This window comes from Oncorhynchus tshawytscha, linkage group LG06 (assembly GCF_018296145.1).
Source record: "Oncorhynchus tshawytscha isolate Ot180627B linkage group LG06, Otsh_v2.0, whole genome shotgun sequence".
Classification (NCBI taxonomy): domain Eukaryota; kingdom Metazoa; phylum Chordata; class Actinopteri; order Salmoniformes; family Salmonidae; genus Oncorhynchus; species Oncorhynchus tshawytscha.
In genome coordinates this window covers 72951801-72968656 of record NC_056434.1, presented here as the reverse complement: position 1 = coordinate 72968656, position 16856 = coordinate 72951801, and the positions used below count along the sequence as shown (strand labels likewise).

At 42.2% G+C, this 16856-nt stretch overlaps 1 protein-coding gene across 8 annotated transcripts in view; it reads right to left on the bottom strand.

Annotated features, from left to right (window-relative positions):
* Positions 1 to 16856, bottom strand: part of LOC112253057 (transcription factor COE3) — a 75085-nt gene that overhangs the window by 6806 nt on the left and 51423 nt on the right. For 4 of the 8 annotated variants that reach the window (XM_042323597.1, XM_042323601.1, XM_042323599.1 and 1 more), the window contains exons 9-11: positions 16137 to 16270; positions 15808 to 15934; positions 2280 to 2368 (exon numbers count right to left, since the gene is read on the bottom strand). In XM_042323597.1, the coding sequence (XP_042179531.1) occupies positions 2280 to 2368; positions 15808 to 15934; positions 16137 to 16270 (350 nt within the window). The remainder of the gene's footprint in view (positions 1 to 2279; positions 2369 to 15807; positions 15935 to 16136; positions 16271 to 16856) is intronic. The other 4 variants (XM_042323598.1, XM_042323602.1, XM_042323600.1 and 1 more) reach the window with 1 other exon arrangement.

Below are 16856 nucleotides of genomic sequence, written 5' to 3'. Positions count from 1 at the left end.
GTTTGTGTTCATTTTGGGGGAAAAAGAGAGAAGCAAATGCAATCAATGTAATAATAAAACAATATTGAGTTTCTGCTTTTAATTTTGTAATGAATCTAATTTGTTACAGAAGAAAGGAGAAATTGAGTGTGTTACAATGTGATATCTAGTCTATTTGTCCATTACTGCCACAGGGCACAAAATGGTATTATAAATTGTATTTTTTTATGGGAGGAATCTAAAATTGTTTTATAACAAGATCTTAAAAAGGAGGGTGAATTCCTAAGTCTCTGTTCACTTAACGCCATGCCCACAAACTAATCTCCTTTCGCATCACTTGACTGTTCACACTTGTTACTTTCATATTCACTCTGGACTCTGCATTGGATTTTTATATCGCTGCTTGTCCCTTAGGGTCAGTCTGTCATCTGCAATGTTGTCTTAAAATTACAAGGTAAACTTCAATCAGAGCACACTTCCCCCCCCTTTTTCTCAGTGTAGCAACAATATTAGCGTGCATCCCTAGCAATCCATGAGCACGCCCATATTGGCTTTCTGTCTCCTCACAATTACCACGTGTCTTACTGGTCCTGGGGAAAAGGCTGGTGGAAATCAATAGCGCCATAATATTATCAACTGGAGGGTGAAGTCATTGAGGGAGGGGGGCCGGTGTCGATTTGCCTTTCAGCTAATGCATACTTCACCTCCTCCAGCTTTATCTCCTTTTTATAGTCTCTTCGCTTCACCTGCAGCCCATAATGTCTCTTCTCTTCACGCAGTATCTCTTCTCGTTCACAATGTACATGCTAGCTAGCCTGAGGCTCTTATATTGAGAATTTGCTGTTGAACCCGAGAGGCGACCCTCAGATGGCAAGCTTAACAATGATGAATCACTCTGTAGGATCATTTACTTGGCCCCCTGAACCCCATATTTGGGTCCATTAGAGAGCAAATCAAATATGTATATTGTTTATTAGAAGGGTTTCATTTCACTCTGAGCTTGGGCCATGTGAGGGCTGGGGGGAGACCCTGCTATATTAAGTAAGTAAGCACACTGAGGAAACTCATCTCAGATTCTGAGTGAAAGATTGTTTTATCGCCAAAAGGCATTTTGTAGATGCTGTAAAACAAGTATGCATCACTGTATTCCTTGTCATATTCAAATTGTAGATTTTTACTTTTTTTTGTAGATGTACTGACTAAATTGAGTGTGCAGACAGATACCCAGGGCAGGGAGACTTGGAGAGAAACTCACAGCCATAAAAACTAAGTGAACCTTTCCTTTGGTCTTACAAAATGTTCTGTTGAAATTAGAGTAACATTTCATGTCCAGGTGTTGTTTTTCCACGGGGACCAATGTCTAATTGAAACACTTCATATTGTGCACCAGAGATGTCGTATATCTTCCCATTGACTTAGCCCAGTGTCCATACTACACCACACAGCCTGGTCTTTATTAAATTGTCCGTTGGACGTTAATGATATTGCAGTGTTGCATGCTGGGCTTTAATAGATAAGGTCTTAAAAGGCTTTATGGTCATATTAAAACTCTAAGGTGGTCACCACTTTACTACATGCCAAGGGAGTCTGTGCAAACTAATCAGTCATAATATTACACTTGACGCAACTGGAATGCCAGTTATACCCAATGGGAATTAGCAGGGTCGCAATCAGACGAGCCCAGTAATAGATTTTATCAGAGTAAATCGAAATACTAAGGAATCAAAGAATGGCTGAAATATGTAGTTTCTTTTTCATGTTGAAGAAATATGCCAAAAAGTGTCACGAGCATTTGGAAATAAAGAGTCTTTCAATACCTTTACTGAGTTCTAAAGAAAGCAGTGAGACCTAAAGCATTATAATGTGTCCCTGGCCTTATTAGCCACACTAAGACGGGGGGCGTAGTCATGTAAACAACAGATTAAACCAAATGGAGCTGTGTAGAATGAAAGGAAAACATGAGTGGGGTAATGATGGCCCAGACGACCAGTAGATTATCATCTCCACAGACTACTGGAGAGGAAAGATGTCTGATTGAGCTATTTTACCACACGCATGCCTCCCTCTCTCGCTTCTCACTAAACCAATACAATCCCAAATCAATGCTAGATGGAGGCACCAGAGTGTTTCTATATTGTATTTCTATTTGGTTAAAAGGTTTGAACTTCTTTTGATGTTGTTTTGTTTCTTGGTCTTTGATGATGTTGTTGGGTTAGCAGCTTTGGTGTGTGTATGGTGTGGTTTGTTGTGTCTGTGGTGTTGTTTTGTCTGTTTTTGTGAAGATGAGATGTAACACTGACCTTTGGTAACCTCTCAGGGTCACCCGGGTGCCTGGGGATGACCTTCTGCAGCCTCTGGAATCCATAGTCGATGGTTGGCTCATTGAGGGCTAAAAAAATATAAATAAATATCCAATGGTTAGACAATGTGTAGAGAAGTAAATAACTACTCTATAAACCAATGTCTGCAATGCACAGCAACTAGTAGGAATACTCTGTCACAAGTGTCACAAATCCCCTGCATCCAGGTACATTTTAATTGAGCAAAATAGCCATGATGACATGATGCAGTACATCAGTCTAGAGCAGGTCGCATATCTCTCACAGGGCGCTCTTCTTTTTATCTTCCATTGAATATTGAGTGCAAATGACATAGTGGGGTGTGTTAATCAAACCAAGCTTTAATAATCTGTGAAAGGCCTGTCCACAAATTGATCTAGCGTGAGTTGCTGTCACTCCAACGCTGCACCTACTGTACCACCCCGCTGCTCTACTGAAATACTACAGCAGATCACACAGAGCGATCAATCTCACCCACCCCTCAAATAGTAATCTGGAGCAGCGAGCCGTATTGGGCTATGAATCAGAGGCACAAAGTAAATGAATCATAAGCCAGACTTTGGTAAGACTAAGGCGTTTTATGTCTGACAGTCATAATGGGTAATTTAAGGCTTCCTTACAGCGCTCGCTGATTCTAAACAATCATGTACACCCGTAGGCCAGGGGGGAGGAAGGAGAGAGGAGGGAGAGAGGGAAGGGGGAGGAGGGGGAACGGGGGAAGGAACGACTTAATAGAGAACATCACTTCTCAATGTAGATATCATTTTCAGCAGAGTAACTCAGACGAGTGCGGCGGTGCGTCATAAATCAATGGCTTTCAGTGGAGACTAATAAGAGCTGCCTGCCTCTATTCATTGTTCAGCCTGTAATTTGGCCCATCACTCATTACTCAGCATGTAATTTCAGCATTAACGGAATAAGGCTCGCAGAACCTGCTGAACACAAGAGGACATAAACGAAAACGCCAAACGTACAGCCAGAGCCACTGACACACAGACCAGGGAGCCACAGACACGCACACACAACCTACCAAATCGTTGCTAGACAGGTACAGGGCTGTTGACCACACAAAGTGAGCTTCCAACAACCAAACGCACCACACACCGCCCGTCACAACATACACTCCTGGAAATCTGATTTGACATCTCATCATGCATCCCGGAACGACAAAGGTCCGCTTTAGAATGTGAGGGAACGCCATTTTCTCCATGATAAAGGATTGATCCGTGGTATTGATCTCACATGACAAGGCCCTAGCTGGGATTTTGCCCTCTTTCTTTTGTTATTTCTGTACACACCGCAAGGTGTGTGTGTGTGTGTGCGTGTGTGTGTGCGTGTGTGTTGTAGCCCTGCCAGACCCCGCTGCCCAGTGTGATGTAAATTGTGTATCTGTAAAAAACACTCCATAATCAGGCCATCAATCATCCCCGGCTGTCAGTAGGCTCTCACTGGGTGATGCATCATGCTCTCCTGTCCTCTGCCTCAGCTGGGGCCTGCACTGCACAACACACTACACTCAACACTGCAGCCGGGCATGCTGGGTACAGATACAGTAGCTAGCTACACCACAAAACCAGGGTAATAAAGGAGAAGTATGCATATTTTGGAAGTATTTACAATTACAGTAATCCTGAAGTATGTAGTTTGAAAAATCTTTTTGAGCATCTTGATATGTCAAACACATTTAAACATAGTTGACGTTTAATTCTCTATAATTTCTGTTTGAAAACACTAAATTACTTTAACTACTATGGCATCTAGGGGGAAAGGGGGACTAGAACATGAGCATCACAAACCACAGATAGTAAACAAGATGTCTCTTATCTCTTGCACTTTAAGATATGGATTAAAGCATGTCTCAAGGTTCTGTGATTGGGGTGCAACTCTGGGCCATGAGCAGCGCATGTCGACGTGTCGCAATCTCATCTATCATGGAGATGATCTTTGTAACAACCCCGCGTAATGAAATTGGTGACACAGACCTCCATCTGCTATCGATTTCATGCAAATGACGTTGACAGCTGATGGAGACTTGCATTAGCGCTAAACGGTGCTGTCAGTTGATGAGTTGACAGTTCTGTAGTCGACCATGTATACACAGAGACAAAAACTGTCAATAATCCTATAAGGACTGATGACGACATATACTGAGCACTTGTATTATTTATGTACATTAAATATATGATTACATTGTATTATAGTATGTATCATATTTGAGTTGAATAAATTCCATCTAATTTAGGTTGATTTCTTAATAATCAAACTTGAGTTCCGTTTTACAATACATACACCACTATACTCTCTCAAACACCCCCAACTTACCTACCTCCCAACACCTTCTTCTAACCCTTTAGTATATTGTAGCTCTGTACTCTAGGATGCCCTTGGACCGCCAGCATGAGCTTCATCTCCATCATTCTACTAGCCCAGTGCAGTGTTGTGAGAGGTAAGCTAAGGAGGAGAGGAGAGCTGGAGTAGACTAGGGAGGGGAGCTGGCCCCCCTGCGAGGGTTCTCAGCCATGGTGAGGAAACATGAAACCCTCCACACACATCCCATAAATCCTGCTCTGGGTGGAAGTCTGGCTGGAGAGTGTGTGGTGGTGGTGGTAGTGTGTGTGTGTGTGTGTGTGTGTGTGTGTGTGTGTGTGTGTGTGTGTGTGTGTGTGTGTGTGTGTGTGTGTGGGGGGGTGGCACGTTCCAGTCACGACCGCTTCCCGGCCCGCGGCCAATCAATACCACTTTCCTGTTTTAGAGGCGGGTAATTATGAGGTGGAGAGATTGTCTGACCTCTCACCCCTGCTGCATTACTCGGCTGATATTAAGATAAATTGCCTGATTTTGGGTAAACATATGCTGCAATTCAAACTGTCAGCACTGGTTTGCTCAGGGATAATTTGTATTGATCTCCTGGCTTCTTCCCCATTTTGCCTACTGACCTCACGGATAATTAGAGAGAAAGAGACACAGCGAGGTAAGGCAAGGGCTGCATTTCAATACTTTGCCAGTTATAAAGAGCGAGAATAAAGAAAGAGTGTGAAAAAAAAGTGAATGAAATAGACTGATAAAATGTTCTCGTCTTCTGAACCTGCAATTCAGCTTGAAACACCTTGTTTAGCTCAACTTAGTATTTTCCTCATCACTTATGAGAAGCTATAATTGTTTTGTGTTCATAATAAAATGTTTAGCACTTAACAATAAAGTCATGCCAATCATTATCGCGTTTTATTTGATGTATAGTTTACAGCTGAAGAAGCAACATTACTGTCACTTTTGAATAGGATGCACATGATTAAAAAATGGAAATGCCCGGCAGAGTTCATTCTTTGGATGCAAAAGCTGAGTGGTAACTTCATTAATGTTTCAGTAATTTCCTCACTCTAGTGAGTGAATGGTCATGTTTCAGAATTTAAAAAAAATTGAATGCATGAGTTGGTGTGCAGCTGTGACCATATCAAATCTAATTTCAAGCACTACACACACACACACACACACACACAATCTATGGCAGGATTTCAATGGAATTCCTCTCCCTGGCATGTGTACTTCCCGATCTTATTTTGATCTAATGCCCTTAATCTACTCTGTCATCCGTTCATGCTCCTAACACATTCACTCCAGAAGGCTCCGAGCCCAGTGTCTTTGCTTAAAATGCAGAGTGGATGGCCAAACATGCATCTGAGCACGGTCTACTGCTCCTTCTCCATGTACTCTAGAAATAGGACATGAGTAACCGCTCTAGAGGAGCAATGTAACATGGCCGCCGTTGGCAGATGAAAATGCTTATATGGCAATACGCCTGCATGCTCTCAGTATGTGGCAGTGTACTGAAGTCATGTACTGTATTGGCTTGCAGTAATAGTCAGTAACAGGGGAAAATGTTTGAGCTGAGCAGTACATTTAAGGGAAATGGTTCCTTGTTAAGTCTGTGGTCTTGGAATGGAAGTTTGCAAAGAGCGCTAGCATTCTTGCCAGCCATTATTGGTTATTACGACAACTCTATCTTTCCTGGAGATAAATACTAGCCTTATTTCCATTTGCCAGCTATTACTAATTATCCTTAACTGCTTGGAGCCTATCTCCACTCGTCCTACACGTCTTTATTTTCTTTCCCTCTACCACAGATTATACTGAGGTGTAGAGGGAGTTGGAAGGGGAGCAGATAAACAGAACGAGGCAAACTAAGTTTTAGTGAGTTTGTAACTTGTGATAGTGTCCACCTGAAGCCTCATGGGCTGAGATAATCTTAAAGCTGCAACACAGATATGGGTCACAGATAGTATCACAATCACAACAGGAAATTACATAATTTTACTGAGATGAATAGGATCAAACAGGGATGAAAAAGGCCAATATCACTTGGTGTTATTGAAGGTAAATAGGTGGACTTAAACAGGTGATACAGCTGCAGGGATAACATGAGACATTTAGAGGTCTTGCTGTTCAGTAATATACTGTAGATTTCCACTGTGGAGAGAGATCTAAAAGAAGCATACAGTCAGAACCCAACTTCAAACCAAACCAACCAATCTTAACTCACGGCAAACCCAAGCAAACCAAACCAGTGCATTTAACACTGACCATTATGCTCTCCATCCAAGCCAAGCTAACTGGGAGTTATTCCATCTCCAGGAGTCTCAGGTTGAGCAGGAAATTAACATTTCAAAGATCTGCCGGTAAGATGGATCAATAGAGAGAAATCAATGTTCATTGAAATTTCATGAACTTTGAGCTGATACATACAGCGAGATAAAGCGACAGTTACAATTCCACCAGATATTGCTTCTGCAACAGATCAAATGTAATTAACACAGGTTAAATGGAAGGGATGTACTGTATCAGTTCACAATTCCATACTCTCAAAATTCCCTTAATCTCTGTATTGGAAATTAGTGGAGACACCTGTTCGCTCCCCTGCGATGACATCTAAAGTGAGTGGTACCCTCCTCAAAGGACATAGAGGGGGACTTTCACACATTCCCGTCCAACAGAAATCAAATGGCCTCCCTTCACAGCTGATTGCAGCCGCAAATTAATATTGTAAAATGAAGATCAATACATGGACGGGGCCAAATCGATGATGGCTAAATTACCGCTGCGTTTTCCCCCTCATTCAAGATGAGTTGTGTTATCCTCTCAAAGTCAATACGGTGCAGCATCTCTCATTCATTTCTCAATAAACTTGAGATGAATTTCAATCAAAGGCAGTGGTGGAGGTGGGTGTGTGGGGATGGGGAATAGGGGGATGGGGATGGAGTTCTTTTAAAGCCCGTTGGGTGTGGAACATAGTGAAAATGGGGCACAGAGGGGAGGGAGGAGAGAAACCTCATCTATCTTGCTGCACAGGACTAATACTGTGCCTTAGTGAGGAATATCAAAATGGAGAACAGTTACCAAACAGACATCATCTAAGATTAAGATTACTTTATTTGTCAAATGTACACAAGGTCCAACTGGTATTTGACTTCTGCTTTTATTCCAACCCCCTCTACATATATAGGCTGGAGCAGAGGGTTGTCACACTGGGCACCCCTGGAGTAGTTGTTCTGTTGAGTAAAGAGCCTTGCTCAGGGGCACGCAATGGCATCTAGGATTTGATACCAGCTCACTTTCCCACCAGTTTTTTCCCGTCAGACCCAGGATTGGAACTAGTAACCCTCCAGTTGCTGGCTCGCCTCTCTGATCGCTAGTCCACCTGCCACCCCTGTATCTAACAATGCAGTACAATTTATAGAGGTGCCAATTAAATCCAAATCAATGAATAGGCCTATCATCCGTATAGAGAAACACCCCTGTACTGATACTATCCTTTAAACTGTAAAGCCACTCCTTGCAATACATTCTACAGAGGGATGCAACTCGGTAAAACACATGCTCATCTGCCGCCACTTATTTCGATACATTTTCCAGCGCAGGATTTCCCAGGACTGTTAATGATTCCACTGTGTGAAATAATGTCACAGTGTGCTCCTCAAAGTCTACCTGACAAACTGCTTGAAAAACGAAGGAGTGGGAAAGCGTGTGTCAAGTCAGCCCTCTAATTGGACGAAAGGACCTTCCTCTCCTGAAACATTGCACACGTTCACAAAGGCTCTCTGGCTGAGACTGTGTAACTAGGTGACGAGTGTCTCAGTCACTCATGAGGAGCTACAGCTAAATACCAGGCTTGTAAATGAGACAGACAGGGGAACTGAGTAACAGTGATGGCAACATCAGCTATCTATACATTGCTCATATTACTACACTACACTCTTAGGTTAAAAGAGATGCCATTGGAAGCCCCTCTTATACAGATCTGTTTACATTGTTTACATACCTCTGTGAATGCCTTTGATTACAGTGTATCTTACAGTGTGTCTAGGCCACACCCCATCCCTGACTAGCTGCTACCAAACCCTGCCCTGCAGGGGAGGAAACCGTGAGGAGGCTCTGTATCTGATCTGCTCCAAATCCGGGACTTCAAAGAGAGTCTGGGCTGAAGGGCGGAGGGGAGCTGTAAGGTTAGACCCGATACACAGACTGAACAGCACAAGGCCCGGACTGATGTGCTTTGATAAAGGAGTCCATGTTTACTGAACTGCCGTTTTTTTTGTCAAAAGCCAACCATTTCTGCTTGGAGTGCGGCAAAGGGCTTAATTTTAGATTTGAAGACTATATCACTTTGGATCTCTGTCCAACTGAGTGAGGATAAAGAGGTCAGTCAAGGTACACATCAATATTCATTGCATTACATGTAAAATGCATAGCATCTTGATCTGCATTGCTTGCTGTTTGGGGTTTTAGGCTGGGTTTCTGTATAGCACTTTGTGACATTGGCTGATGTAAAAAGGGCTTTATAAATACATTTGATTGATTGATTAATTGATTGACAAGCATTACAGTAAATATCAACACTCAACATAAATGTTCATAATTGTGAGCTTTGCAGTGTAGGATAGCATTACTTTTAACAATATACAGTGCCTTCAGAAAGTACTCACACCCCTTGACTTTTCCACATATTGTTGTGTTACAGATTGGATTTAACATGGATTACATTTTTTGGGTCAGTGGCCTACACACAACACCCCATAATGTAAAAGTGGAATAATGTTTTAGAAATGTTTACAAATGAATAAAACATGATAAGCTGAAAGGTCTTGAGTCAATAAGTATTCAACCCTATTTTTATGGCCTAAATAAGTTCAGGAGTAAAACTTATTTAACAAGTAACATAATAAGTTTCATGGACTCACTCTGTGCGCAATAATAGTGTTTAACATCATTTTTTTATGACTACCTCATCTTTGTACCCCACACATACAAATACCTGTAAGGTAAACGCAGATTCAACCACAAAGACCATATCCCTTTGAGCATAGTGGAGTTATTAATTACACTTTGGATGGTGTATCAATACACCCAGTCACTACAACGATACAGGCGTCCTTCCTAACTCAGTTGCCGAAATGGAAGGAAACTCAGGGATTTCAACATGAGCCAATGGTGACTTTTAAACAGTTACAAAGTTTAATGGCTGTGATAGGAGAAAACTGAGGATGGAGCAACAACACTGTGGTTACTCCACAAAACCTAATTGACAGAGTGAAAAAGAAAGAAGCCTTTACAGAATAACAATATTCCAAAACATGCATCCTGCAACAAGGCACTAAAGTAATACTGCAACAAATGTGGCAAAGCAATGAACTATTTGTCCTGAATACAAAGTGTTATGTTTGGGACAAATCCAATACAACACATTACTGAGTACCATTCTCCATATTTCCATAGTGGTGGCTGCATCATGTTATGGATATGCTTGAAATCATTAAGGACTGGGGAGTTTTTCAGGATAAAAAATAAACGGAATGGAGCTAAGCACAGGCAAAATTCTAGAGGAAAACCTGGTTCAGTCTGCTTTCCACCAGACACTGGGAGATTAATGCACCTTTCAGCAGGACAATAACCTAAAGCACAAGGCCCTACACTGGAGTTGGTCACCAAGAAAACAGTGAATGTTCCTGAGTGGCTGAGTTACAGATCTACTTGGAAATATATGGCAACACCTGAAAATAGTTGTCTTGCAATGATCAACCAATCAACCAATTTGACAGAGCTTGAAGAATTTTGAAAAGAATAACGGGCAAATATTGTACAATCCAGACGTGGAAAGCTCTTAGAGACGTACCCAGAAAGACTCAGCCGTAATTGCTGCCAAAGGTGCTTCTGCAAAGTATTGACTCAGGAGTGTGAATACTTATGTAAATTAGATATTTCTGTATTTGATTTTCAATAAATTAGCAAAAATGTCTAAAAACATGTTTTCACATTGTCATGATGGGGTATTAGAGTGGCAAGAACAAGTATGTGAACCCTTTGGAATTACCTGGATTTCTGCATACATTTGACATAACATTTGATTTGACCTTCATCTAAGTCACAACAATAAACAAACACAGTGTGCATAAACTAATAACACACAAATTGTTCTTGTCTATATTGAATACATCATTTAAACGTTCACAATGTAGGTTGGAAAAATTATGTGAACCCCTAGGCTGATGACTTCACCAAAAGCTAATTGGAGTCAGGAGTCAACTAACCTGGAGTCGAATCAATGAGACGAGATTGGAGATTTTGGTTAGAGCTGCCCTGCCCCATAAAAAAACACTCACAAAATTTGAGTTTGCTATTCACAAGAAGCATTGCCTAATGCGAACCATGTCTTGAACAAAAGAGATATCAGAAAGACCTAAGGTTAAGAATTGTTGCCTTGCATAAAGCTGGAAAGGGTTACAAAAGTATCTCTAAAAGTCAGTCCACGTTAAGACAAATTGTCTATAAATGTAGAAATTTCAGCACTGTTGCTACTCTCCCTAGGAGTGGCCATCCTGCAAAGATGACTGCAAGAGCACAGCACAGAATGCTCAATGAGGTTAAGAAGAAACCTCTGTCAGCTAAAGATGCTAACATCTCTGTCGACGAGTCTACAATACGTAAAACACTCAACAAGAATGGTGTTCATGGGAGGACATCATGGAAGAAGCCACTGCTGTCCAAAAAAACATTACTGCACATCTGGAGTTCTCTAAAAAAGCACCTGGATGTTCCACAGCGCTACTGGCAAAATATTCTGTGGACAGATTAAACTTAAGTTGTGTTGTTTGGAAGGAGCATACAACACTATGTTTGGAGAAAAAAGGCACAGCACAGCACAGCACACCAACATCAAAACCTCATCCCAACTGTAAAGTATGGTGGAGGGAGCATCATGGTTTGGGGCTGCTTGGTTGCCTCCGGGCCTGGACAGCGTGCTATCATCGACGGAAAAATGAATCCCCAAGTTTATCAAGACATTTTGCAGGAGAATGTAAGGCTATCTGTCCACCAATTGAAGCTCAACAGAAGTTAGGTGATGCAACAACCCAAAAGACAGAAGTAAATCAACAACAGAATGACTTGAACAGAAGAAAACACACCTTCTGGAGAAGCCCAGCCAGTCCTGACCTCAACAGGATTGAGATGCTGTGGCATGACCTCAAGAGAGCGTTTCACACCAGACATCCCAAGAATACTGTGGAACTGAAACTGTTTTGTATAGAGGAATGGTCCAAAATTCCTCCTGACCGCTGTGCAGGTTTGATCCGCAACTACAGAAAACGTTTGGTTGAGGTTATTGCTGCCAAAGGAGGGTCAACTTGTTATTAAATACAAGGGTACACATACTTTTTCCAACCTTCACTGTGAATGTTTACATGGTGTGTTCAATAAAGACATGAAAAATTATAATTGTTTGTGTGTTATTAGTGTAAGCAGACTGTGTTTGTCTATTGTTGTGACCTCGACGAAGATCAGATTCTTCCCACTGTATGTGTAGTTGGTGAGAATTATATATGTTTTTATTATTTTTGTCTTCAGGCTGTAACACAACAAAATGTGGAAAAAGTCCAGGGGTATGAATACTTTCTGAAGGTACAAACAGCATTAACGACCTTATTTTCCATCCCCTACCAGACTGACATGTCTTGATCTCCAACAGTATTCAGTGAATCACCCATGACCCCTTTGTCCTTATGTTGATGAATGACTGCCGTATAGCCATTTTGTCAGATTCTGGTGCAGTGGAGTCGATACTGTCACCTTGACAAGAAAACTTTGTGATTCATCAGCCTTCAAGGCTGTCTAGCCTCAACTCATACCTGGCAAGAGATGCTCACTGTATGGGGCATCATCAGCATCATCCAAAACCCTTCACCCAGACCCAGTGTGTTACATAGCAGCCCTCTGTGAGATCAGATAAATGGCACTCGTTACAGTCAGCCTTATAGGGAGAAGAAAAAAAAAACACTTGACTTGTGCTAATAAAACAGAAACCAAACTGCTCACCAAAGGTCTGAAAACGAAGCACTCTGTCATTTCCCAGCTTGGGAAATTAGCAAATAATGTTCCTTTCCCGCTGACAAATGTATGACAGCTACCCTTCATCTATCATTCTCTCCTAACGTTATGATGCATGTCCTGGATCCCCAATAGAGGATACAGGCGACGTTTACTGACCCTCAATTTACCCATGACAAATGGGGTCCCGGTTAATGTGCTATTTCTGGGGCGAGCTAGGGGTTCATTTGAACACAATTCCCGGGTATAGGGATGTCACTGATTAGGATAAATAGTAGCTGAGTGTGTTAGCAGCAGTGCCAGCACTTCATATTACTAAGGGTCTCCATAGGGAGTGGTCCTGGGAGGGTAGCGCTTATAGAAATCAAGTCTAGCTTGAAACCAAAAGCTCTCATGCAATTAGGGTTTCAAAGTCAATGTTTTTACTGATAGTTTACTCTTTTGCACTGGCGTCAGCCTATAGTAACTTTATGGTAAAAAGCAATCACATACGTTTTACCCAATTGAAGTCACATGCGGCCCTTTGTAAAAGCCCTTGGAGCAAACACAGATCCTCTATGCAGTAGTTAATAAAGTGTGAAGTATTGACTAGAGGACAGCTGGACCTGTCCCTTTTTGATTTGCTAACCTTGCTTAGTTTGATCCTCCAGTCCCCCTGACCAATTGATAACCAATACATGGATCAGATACAGGACAAGCCACAACAACCCACTGGGAACAGATGTCACTTCAACGTTTAGTTTTGATTTACATTTGGTTGAGTTGGCAACTAATGTGAATTCAAAGTGAAATCAACAAAAACTGTCACCATGTCATTCGATTTAGGTTAAAGGTTGGGTGAAAAGAAAATACGAAATGCTATTATGTTGATGACTTTTTGCAAATCCAATCAGTTTTCCGCGTTGATTCAACCTCATCACATAGATTTTTTGGGGGGGTTGAAATTATGTGGAAACAACATTGATTAAACCAGTTTTTGGGATACATTGTGTCCTTTCCCTAAAGTAGAACAATTCGGTAAACATTGATACAGTAAGCATGTGTGGATTATGAAGCAATTGTTGTATTACTGATAATAGGCCTGTGGCCACAGTGAAATATACATTGCTAACTACAGTACATAGCTTAATAAAGCATACTCTCAAGTTTTGCAGCATTATGTGTCTCTGTAGTTGGTGTTCCCACTGGATTATTGATGTACATTACAGGGTGCTCACATCCTCTGACTGAATTGTTAGTTTTGGAGGTGGTCCAGAATACTAATCCAACAAGACACCACTCTCTGCCGTTAGAATTGACTGCAATGTACTCTATGTTGACTCTTGGTCATTTGTGATAATTTATTACATTGAGCGAGTTAAATCTCCACAATTAGGGCCTGTCGGGCGAGAAGAGTCAACATGAAAAGGTCTAAAAGCGATTCTCTCAACGACATGACGCAAAGTCACGCTTGAAGGGTAGCTTTGATAAACGGACCTTTGATTCCCACACGTTGCCTGGCCACTGAAATGACAAGAGAATGGCCTCTTTTTGTTGCCAGTCCACGTTGTACTTAACTGTCCGAGAGGTAGTGTCCCCCTATCAACTCGCAATTACTGTACATCTGGAGTCCATGTTAATTCTGTCGTTAAGTTCCCGGAGCTCGTTAACAGTTTCATGTCGACCCTGGTACAATCAGGGTGATTCAATCTGGGAATAGCAGTAGGCTGAGGAGCTAGACTTGTCTTATTGGTGGCTCTCCCTTTTAATTCACCACACTAATCAATTGTACTTCCATTGCCTCCCAGGTTAATTGTATCTTTCGACTAACTGGAACAGAGCAGGAACCAGAGAAGGAAAAAGGAACGAAATCAACATAGATCCAGAAGGGGACAGGTTCCCCCAGTAAAACCTGATGGTAATCATCCCAATCCGCTTAGCCCGTGTGACTAATGGGGTCTGTTCTTAAGAGACCTGGCACATTTACCGGGGTGCTATAGAAGCCAATAATGTCTCTTAACTTATACACCTTCCCAGGCTTCACACATATGCACATACGCTCACACACTCAGCACACTGCACTCTTGTTTCATTATCCCAGTGCCTTGTTGGCCTCTGCTCTGCTTCTGCTAGGGAGGTTAAACGCAGGAGTGCTAGGCCAGACTGCACGGTTGGAGGGGAAGGGAACGGGTGGCTTGGGGAGGGGGGCTTGATGAGAAACAGCTGCCCAGGATGGAAGGGGTCTGGGGGGGTTTAAGGGGTCCACCCCCTCTTCACCCACACTCCTCCACTTTTTGAGGGAGAGTGCTTTGACGCGCTTCGTCTCATTCTAGCCATCGGTGTTAGAACAGACGGAGGCTTCCAGGTCAGACAGCCCCTGACCCTCATGACCTCTGCCTCCTCACCAATGATGACAGATAAGACCACCACATCCCTCTGTTAGCCAAGATAATCCACCTATACTTATGGTGTGACACTCTCACACAAGACTCACACACACACACACACACACACACACACACACACACACATACACACACACACACACACACACGCTCACAAATATCCTGAACTGCATCCTTCTATTTCTCTCTAGTTCAGTCACTACTTTCATTATAATTACAATATATTGAAAAAATCTGCAAATTAGTAGATGCATATCTGACAAGTGAGGAGAGAAATATAATTGGCAGAGTGAATTATCCTGACAGATTGAATTTAACAGAGCTTGGCAGCTCTGACTTCTAATGGCAGTTCAGGGAGAGATCAAGTTGCACTCATAGAAGTCCTTCCACCAAACACCTTTAGCTAGCGGTGCAGTTCTCACACATTGAACATTCCAGACCCAGAAAGCAGGGGCCTGGTTAGTCCATCATTACTGCCTTGACACTGGGACCCTGTTCCTATACTGTGAAAATGCATCCTTACTTCCAGCCTAACCATAGATGCAAAATGACTGGATGGGTAAAAGTTATGTGTTTCAGCGAACCCTTGTTTTCTTTATCCAAATGTATCAGATCAGTGACTACTTTAAGGAATTTGAACAGAGTTTGTGTTTCATCCAGAGAGGATGCATAGTCAGGGCACTAAACCCAGGGAGGAGAGACTGAAAGAAGCATTAAGCATCATGACTCACCGGTGTAGACAAATCTTCCAGGAGCCCCTTTGCAGAACTGCTTGGACTTGTAGGACAGCGTGACCTCCACCACACCAGGGATGTGCCTGGGAGGGGTCTGGACACGGATGGCGTGGGGGGTGATGAGCTGGATGACAGGGCACAGGAAACACTGAGTCTGACCATACCTACTAAGGTCTCGTACAAACATACAAAAGAATGGCTATTGTTACTAGTTTTTATAGTAAAGGCTTCAGTTTCTAATAGGATATGTTTAGTAAAAACAGTAAGATACTTAAAACCTAGGCTGAAATTCAATCAAATCAATGGTGTGACTAAAAATACTGTACCTCACTCCAGACAAGCATGGTCCCGAAGACGACCTGCAGGCCGTCAAAGAAGTTGTCCCCAATGATGATGACAGTGGCCCCTCCTGTGGTCCATCCCTCACTGGGGCTGATGGCCTTGATGCAAGGGGTGGCTGCTTAACACAGAGGAAAGAAGAGCCTATTCAGTACCTACACTTCTGTATCGCCTGATGTCTTTATCCCAGTAGAAAGACATATCATGGAAATAAGCCTGGAGAGAGAAAGAATGATGGATTTGTCCTTTTAGGCACGAGAATAAAAATCATTCATCAGCATGTTGGAGTGATGTAAGCAGACCCTTCAAACGGTCCGCTTCACAAAGGCTAAGCGCTGGGCTCGTGAGGGGAAATGATTTGGTGTAGCAAATTATGTGTCAGTGCAAATGTAGCTATCAAAATTGATTAGGCGTAGCCCTGCACGTACAGTAGAGTTTGAAAGTTAAACACATCTCATATGAGTCCAGAATAAAGCTGTAGAATGTAAATGACAAGCCAAAGCAATGTTGTTGGTTTCATGTCATTCCACTGTCTTTGTTCCCTCCGTTCTAGCATGTTGTTTAGAATGCAGTTTCACAACATGAATAAATTCATGAATTATTCAAGCTCAGTTTTGCCTTTTGTGATCGATTCAATCCATTTCACATTGTTTATTACAATGCTTTTCATCTGCCATGACTTTTGCTACATAGCTTTGCCGTTCATC